This window comes from Alligator mississippiensis, chromosome 11 (genome assembly GCF_030867095.1).
Source record: "Alligator mississippiensis isolate rAllMis1 chromosome 11, rAllMis1, whole genome shotgun sequence".
NCBI lineage: Eukaryota > Metazoa > Chordata > Crocodylia > Alligatoridae > Alligator > Alligator mississippiensis.
Window position 1 is genome coordinate 52,021,387 of NC_081834.1, and position 8,797 is coordinate 52,030,183.

The 8,797-nt window shown below is 42.4% G+C and overlaps 1 protein-coding gene across 1 annotated transcript; it reads right to left on the reverse strand.

The window, feature by feature from the left end:
* Positions 1 to 4,961: 4,961 nt before the first annotated feature.
* LOC132243662 (olfactory receptor 2AP1-like) lies at positions 4,962 to 8,189 on the reverse strand. Its single transcript, XM_059714055.1, has 2 exons — positions 8,019 to 8,189; positions 4,962 to 5,957 (listed from the first exon to the last, which is right to left on the reverse strand). Exons 1-2 carry the CDS (start codon positions 8,187 to 8,189, stop codon positions 4,962 to 4,964), a joined length of 1,167 nt encoding a protein of 388 aa, XP_059570038.1.
* Between the last annotated feature and the right edge of the window lie 608 nt (positions 8,190 to 8,797).

Below are 8,797 nucleotides of genomic sequence, written 5' to 3' on the forward strand. Positions count from 1 at the left end.
AGAGGAAACTCGTTATTCCCATGTCCCTCAGCTCCACCCATTTCATCCGTCCCTTGCCAGCTTCAGCAGAGAAGATGTTGACAGCTTACAGCATCAAGGTCTTGTCTAGTTTGTGTTACACTGATGTGGTCCTCACCTTCATAGGAAAGAAGAGCCTGGAACTGCCACAACAGACAATCAGTAAGATATAATAATCAGCAAAAAAAATAAAAATAAAAAAACCCAAAGATTTTTTTTTTATATAAGTAAGAAAACAAAATTAAAAAGTGACTGTTTATTGAGGTGGAAATATAAAAAGATAAGAAATATGAAAAGAAAAAAATTAAGAACTAGGTATGATCTGACCCTGCACTTTGCCTTAAATAGGCAAATTTTTCTTCAGGCCCTTTTGTCAGTTTTTTCATCAAAAACTTCTCAGTCTGCTCTATCCAGCTGCTGTCAACCGAGGGATTAAATCACCAAGTGCCCAAGGACCATTAGATAAAAACATTACTTCTATAGCATCTCTTTAGTACCAACTTTTATCTGACTATCTACATTCCTTTATTCAGTTCTTAGGGATGTATAAAACTTCCTCCTCCACAGGTACATCTGTTTGACAGCTCAGTCATCAACCCTATTCCCATTATCTCTAGGAAGTATGTGCAACCTTTCAGACATATAAATTCCTAATCCAATATTATCAGGTACTAGTCACTACTCCACCACAGCAGGAACATCACCTCAGTGCTACTAATAAATGAATTGACTTTAAATGATGACAAAGCAGTACTTACTTCTACGGTTGGTACACTCAAAGCTTGAATTGCAGCCATCTCCTCTCAATTCAGCATCACATGCAGCTGGACATGACCCCGCAGACTGTGCTCTAACCCTGATTCTGACATGGACCTTGCATCTCTATGAGAGGAGTTCAATATATATATATATGGCTTGACTTCCAGACTTATAGCTTCTTTCTTTGTATCCAGTATCCAGTATCAGTATTGCTAACTATGTATTTATGCATTTCCTAATTCACCAGCTACTCTTTATACAAGCCCTACTCTTTAATACTTCTGCTGATGAGTCCATGAAATGGCTGGGAAGTGACAGTGGCCGGTGTATTTATTTTCTCCATGGAACAAACAATTGTGTTAAAATGATGAAACTGCTAAACGGCATAGTGCTATTCTCAATGGAGTGCCTCCCCTTGCCCCCTAAAAAGCAAAATATCTCAAGTGTTAAAGAAAAACACACACACACAGCTCAAACCACAGAAGACAACTAATTGGGAGAAAAACACTTTGAATCTCAGAGGGAAACTTATTTGTTGGTGCTAATAATGTGACATAATGCATTTGTGACAGTATAGAATAAGTGGCTGGGAATTTTATTAATTGCTTTTCCTATGAACACTATGCTGTATTTCAACCTGGTTTTGAATGTCACTTTGAGGACGGCTAAATGCTTTCATTGCAGAGCAGGAACCTGGCATGTAGTGGATAAACTGTCGGCTACTTTCTGTTCCCATCTTGTGCCAGTAACTCATAGCCATGTAAGACTTGTATTGCTTAAGTTGCGTGCATAGTTGAGGAACACCACCAGTATGTGAGCACTTTTGAACATGGAAAAGCAAGTAGTTATAAATAATTTAGGAAACTGGCAACGTCCAGTGACCTTCCAGTTCACTGTCAGCTGATCTCCCACTGGGCTTGCAATTCACAAGGTATATGGGATGCTCCAGAAGGTGCTCTGCTATCTTCAAGATCTCACTCGTGTCTTTACTCAGATGGGATTTCCCCATTGCTTCAGTACAAGCAGTTCTCTTGTTGGACCGATTCTTTGGCTTTCTACATCATAACCCCACCAACATATAGGGCTCTTTTTTCAGTTGTGTTGTGGGATGTAATGGCTCATTATGCATTTCACTGATAAATGATGTGGGAAGTTATCCAACACTAGTGTCCTCCAAATATTCATTGTCATCTCCCTGATGATGTTCTCATTCTTCTGCAATTTTTGCTTCAAACACTAAGTTTAATAGAATGACTATACTCTGGCTGTTTCTTAGGAAACCAGCATACCTAGTCCAGCTGTTCATGTAGTGATGCACAGAAACCCAGGAAAGTATTGTGCTATCAGCTGGGCCCTTATAGGATACAGTTCCAATATACACTTGGGAACTATTTCACAGCAGGTGGAGGGCTCTTGTACCATGGCTGTTACCCAAGAGTTATCCAACTTTGACCTTTTCAAGATGTTGCTGGCCTATTTCCTTCTGGCTACCACCTGTGGGAGATGGTTGGTTATTATGGGTAGAATAGTTTCCTTACCAGTAGGAGTGACTTCAGTTGGCACACCCAGATAATGGTCATGTCTATACAAGATGCTGTGTCACCATAGTGACAAGCTACAGCAATGTAGTTTGTTGCTATGGCAGTGTAGCAAATGCGGGCACAAGCCGTGATGCCGCTGCTACTGCACAGTAGCAACAAACTACTACAAGTAGCAACAAGCTACTGCACAAAAGGTTCAGAAATTATCCTTGTGGCATTGGGACTGTGTAGTACCGGCAGTTACTGTACAATCATTTAGTATTTGGTAAAGCAAGTACTAAGTGACTGTGCAGTAACAACTACACAGTCAGGCGCAAATGTAGACGCACCCAATGATAACAGTCAGGGGAATCAAACCGGAAGCCATGGCCATCTATTTTGAGCATGGATAGGTACCTGGTAGCAGCTTACCACTATGTTAGGGAAGTACATCAAGAGCTCAGTGAGCAACTATTCACTAGGACACCCAAGGGGGAAAACCAGGAGTAATGGCCACAAAATCCTGGAAGACTGATTCAGGCTCAACATTACAAAAGGCTTCTTCACAGTCAGGGTGTCCAGACTGTGCAATAAGCTCCCTCCAGAGGTGGTGCAATCGCCTACCCTGGAAATCTTCAAGAGGAGACTAGACAGGCACCTTGCTGGGGTCACCTGACCCCCTGTTATCTTTCCTGCTTGGTGCAGGGGGTGGACCCAATGACCATCCAAGGTCCCTTCTGGTCTTCCAGTCTATGAATCTATGAATTATACAAAAATAAATTATTTCTTAGGGTGATACCATTTTTTGAACCAACTGCACAGTTAAAATAGATTTTGAGAAGCTTACAAATGCCAAACACTCTTTTTTTTTCAGGTTTTCTGAAACATTGTCAAGGCATTTCCATTTCCTTCATGCAAATTTACTTTTTTGTAGATTTACTTGTAGGAAATTAAATGGCATTTTTGAAATTTTGGGAATTATGCCTGGTAGCTGTGTGTTAGGATTATCCCTAAAGCTTTTAGAAGCATGTTATAGAAATAATAATAATAAGAAGAATGCCTTGCATTCAGAAGCTTGTTTAGGTCTATCCCAACTGTGTATTTGGTCCAATAGAAGGTATTACCCTAAGAAACCACTGCTTCTAGATATGTTAAGATGTGGAGAAATTAGAGAAGGCCCAGATGTGACACAAGTGATAAAGGGCTTGGGAGGTTAGTAATAGGCTCAGGAAGGAGTTTGACCTTGTGGTCACATTTGCATAGACTGTGCCACCTTCTCTAAAAGGGGTCATGGTCCTCTTCTGTGGATCTCCTGGGAGTATTTTAACAAACTACTTCCTATCTACTGGAAGGAAACTGTGGGGCATTGGCATTGCCCTCATCCCCCTGCTTTATTTCTAGCCAATTAAATGTTGTGTTTGATGTTTTGCATATTATACCTAGTAGTTGTGTTTTAAGGTTTTTCCTGAAGCTTTGAAATGAATATTAGAGAAATACTTGTTTTAGATAGGGATGATTCTTCTCTGGATAAGGGGTTGGAAAAGATGATCTCCTGGGGTCCCTTCCCAATATGATTTTCAATGAGCCCATGACCTCTAACAAGAACCCTTAAAATATCCCTAAGGAGAATTCATAGTTTTACACAGTGCAAGTATCACCATTGCTGTGTTTTTGGTGGAGAATCTTGGTGGCCACTGACTTCACGTAGAAAGAAAATGTCTAACGGTATTTGTAACACAGAAGCATTAAAGCAAACCACCTTTTATTTATAATTCATTTATAATTATAATTATAATTAATTTGCTTGGACAACATAGGGAAGTCTGAATTCCTTTGAAAACACAGAACTTTGTAACAACTTTTCTCAGTGCTACCTTAACCTCTTTGTTTCTCAAGCTGTAAATACGGGGCTTAACTAGGGGAGTGAGGACAGTGTAGAAGAAAGACAACACTGTTAAGTCTCTAATAGTCTCTTGTTTTGGTAGCATATATACAATAAATAAAGGGCCTGTAGTTGCTTAGATCCTCCTTTTTTCCTTTCTTAAATATGGGCACTATGTTTGCCCTTTTCCAGTCATTGAGGATCTCTCCTGATTGATATTGAGTTTTTAAAGACAATGGCCAATGGCTCTGTAATTACATCAGCAAAGTCCTCATCACTGTTGGGTACATCTTATCTGGCTCCATGGACTTGTATATGTCCAGCTGTTCAAAATAGTCCCTAACCTTCTCTTTCGCCACTGTTGGCTGTTGACCTCCACCCCAAACTATCCTGTCTGGTGCAGTAGTTTGGAAGCAGACCTTGCCTGTGAAGATGGAGGCAAAACAGTCATTGAGCACTTCAAACTGTTCTGCATCCTTTGAAGAGCAGGTCAAAGAAACACTTGTATAGGATGGTTTAGATAGGGATGATTCTTCCCTGGATCAGGGGGTTGGAAAGGACGACCATCTGAGAGCCTTTTGAGACATATTTTTCAATGATTTTGTGATCCCTAAGAAGAACTCTTAAAATATCCTGAAGATGAATTCATAACCTCACACAACACAAGTATCAGCACTGTTTTGGTAGAGAATCTAGGTGGCCACTGACTTCACATAGAAACAAAATGCCTAGTGGTACTAGTAACACAGATGTCTTGAATCAAACCAATTTTTATTTCTACTTCACTTGCACTGAACACAAGAACATAGAGAAGTCTGAATTTCTTTGTTAACACAGAATTTAGCAACAACTTTTGTCAGGGCCTCTTTTACCTCTTTGTTTCTCAAGCTGTATATGAAGGGGTTAATTAGGGGAGTGAGGACAGTGTAGAAGAAAGAGAAGGCTTTATCCAAGTCTCTCAGGGTGTCCTTTTTTGGTACCACATACACAATAAATACGGTCCCGTAAAATATTGTCACTACAGTGAGGTGGGAGGAGCAGGTGGAAAAAGCCTTTTGTCTCTTGGTGGTAGAGCTGATTTTCAGGATGGTTGTGATGATACAAAAGTAAGATGTCATTGTTAATAAAAATGGCGGAAGAGTGCAGATAACAGTTAGAACGGCAGCTACAACTTCCAGCATGAATGTGTCGCTGCAGGAGAGTTTTACGATTGGGATAAAATCACAAAAGAAATGGTCCATTTCATTAGGGCCACAAAAAGTTAAGTTTAGCATTAAAACTATTGTTATACCAATAGTCAGAAAACCACCTGTCCAGGACATGGCTGCTAGCTGTAAGCAGAATCGTCCATTCATAAGAGATGCATAATGCAGTGGTTTGCATATTGCCAAATACCGGTCATAAGACATTGCTGCCAAAAGACAGCATTCTGTGCTAGCCAGGAAACTAAAAAAATAATACTGTGTGAAGCAGCCACTGAATGAAATGGTTTCATCCCCAGTCACAAAGCTTGCCAATATCCTGGGCAGAATGGATGAAGCGTAACAGGTCTCCAAGCAGGATAAATTCCCCAGAAAAAAGTACATGGGGGTATGAAGATGGTGATCAACTACAATCAAGACAAGGATGAGGATGTTCCCAGCCATGGTCAGAATGTAGATTGCTAGAAACACTGGGAAAAGAAGAGCTTGTATTTCCGAGATGTTCCCGAATCCCAGGAGGACGAATTCCCTGACTGCTGTCTGGTTTCCCCACTCTGTGCTCACTCCTGGGTGCACCTTGGAGACAGAACACAAAACCAGAAAAATAATTTGAAGGGGGCAGATTTTAATGAAGTATCAACCTGGGATTAGTTCTATAAACACACCACAATCCACAACATTAAGATGTTTCAGAAAGGCAACATGAATCTGAAGGAAAGATTTCAAGTACCCCATCTTTTATTTCATTGTATGTGTTCAGTGTGTAACCAGAAACCCCCAGAGTGCAGTAAAGCTGGGGATTCTTGCAATAAAAGATTTATCCCCAAGATTTTGCAGCTAAAGTGCCCTGGTTGCCATTTGCACCCTCTTTTCTTTTTGTTTTGTTTTCCATCTAAAACCTCTCCAGACAAATGCCAATTGCTGAGCTGTTGCATCACAAGCTCATGCCATATTTTTGCTTTACTTTCACTAAACAGAATAATTCATGGATTCATAGATTGTTAGGGGCTGGAAGGGACCTTGCAGATCATTGGGTCCAGCTCCCCAGCTCTAGGCAGGAAGACAAGTAGGGTTAGGCAACCCCAGTGAAGTGACTGTCTACTCCCTTCTTAAAAATCTCCAGGCTAGGTGACTGCACCACCTCTGGAGGGAGTTTATTTTAGTCTGGACACCCTGTCTATGAAGGAGTTTTTCTTGGTATTAAGCCTGAAGTGGCCTTCCAAGAGTTTGTATCCATTGGTCCTGGTCTTCCCTGGGGGTGCGCTAGTGAACAGTCGTTCACTGAGCTCCTGATGCACTTCTCTGATATACCACCAAGCCCCTATCAAGTGCCCTCTCAACCTTCTCTTCTTTAGGCTAAGGAGGCCCAGGTCGCTCAGCCTATCCTCGTATGGCTTGCCTTGCATGTCCCTGATCATAGGGATGGCTCTTTTCTGGACCCTCTCAGGTTTTTCCATGTCCTTATTGAAGTGTGGTGCCCAGAACTGGACACAGTACTCCAACTGCTGTCTCACCAGCGCTGAGTACAGTGGGAGTATTACTTCCTTAGCTTTACACGAGATGCATCAGTTGATGCATGCCAGCCTGCTGACCATCACCTCACACTGACAACTCATATTCATACAATGATTGATCATTACCCCTAGGTCCTTTTCAGCTGTGGTGCAAGTCAAGCTGTTACCACCGAGCCTATATGTATGTTGAGGGGTGTTTGCCCCCAGATGGAGCACCTTACACTTGGAAGTGTTAAACTTCATCTGATGCTGGTCTGCCCAGCTCTTGATCCTGTCCAGATCTGCCTGTATCTGCAACCTATTATTTGGTGTGACCACACTGCCCCATAACTTGGGGTCATCCATAGACTTGGCCAGTGAGCTTTTCACTCTCCCATCCAAATCATTGATAAAGATGCTGAAAAGCACCGGTTCAATCATGGACCCCTGAGGGACACCACTGGCCTCTTTGCACCAGAATGACACAGATCCATTCATGAGAACTCTCTGGGTCCTACCGTGCAGCCAGTTTCCCATGCACTGAACCATCAAGCAGCTGAACCTACAACCTTCCAGTTTTCCCACAAGGATTTCATTGGATACTAGATCAAAAGCCTTTTGGACATCTGGATATATAACATCTACCATGTATCCTATGTCCAGGTGGTGATAGACCTGATCGTAGAAGCAGATGACATTGGTAAGACAAGACCTACCCGTGACAAAGCCATGCTTGCTGTCGTTCAGAATCTTAACTTCCATGACTGTATCGCACATAGGTTCTTTAATGAGCTTTTCTAGGATTTTCCCTGAGATGGAGGCCAGGCTGACTGGCCTATAGTTGCCTGGATCCTCCCTCTTCCCCTTTTTGAAGATGGGCACAATGTTGGCCTTCTTCCAGTTGTCAGAGAGGTCCCGTGTGTCACGAATTCTGAACGAGCTTTGCCAGGGGTTCTGCGATGATCTAAGCCAGCTCCTTCAACACTCTCGGATGGAGTCCATCCGGTCCTGCTGACTTACAAATGTCTACCTTTTCTATTTGGTATTGCACCCACTCAGCATCCATAATGGGGAGGCTGTTGGTCCCAGCATGTCTCCTATGAGCCTTATCTCACTTGCCATTCCCCATGGTCTGGTGAAATACCGAAGCAAAGTGGGCATGCAGGAGTTCAGTTTGTTCCTGAATGTCAGTTAGCAGCTGTCCTGAGGTGTTAAACAGGGTTCCCACACTTCCATTTGTTTTCCTTCTACTGCCTACGTACCTTAATAAGGACTTCTTATGATCCTTGACTCCCATAGCTAACCTAAACTCCATCGTCGCCTTGGCTTTCCTGATCATTTTCTTACAAGTGCTGGCCACTGTTGTATAGTCCTCGTTGAGGACCATCCCTAGCTTCCACTGTGCGTACACCTCTTTTTTTCTTTTTTTAAGAGGACTGTAATGTCCCTATTAAGCTGGGAGGGCTTGCTAGCCCTTCTGTTGCCTTTCTTCTCTGCAGGAACGGTTATCTTTTGTACTTTGAGAATTGTATCCTTGAGCAATGACCACTCTTCATGCACCGCATTTGCCTTCCCTTCCTGGCCCCACATCGCCTCCCATACTAATGCTCTGAGCCTGTCAAAAGTCAGCATTTTTTAAGTCCAGGACTTCAGTCCTGCTGGTTGATTTGTTGACCTTGCAGTGGACAATGAACCTGATAATTTCTTGGTTGCTGTTGCCCAAGTTACCCTCAATGTTCAAACCACACACCAGATCAACTCCCGTGGCCAAGACCAAGTCTAGGAGAGCCTGGTTACCTCTGGTTGGCCCTTGCACTTCCTGGGTCATGAATAGCTCCTCAATCACAGTCAAGAAACTGTGTGAATGAGCTGACCTTGCCAAGTGTTCCTCCCAATCTATGTCCAAATAATTGAAGTCACCCA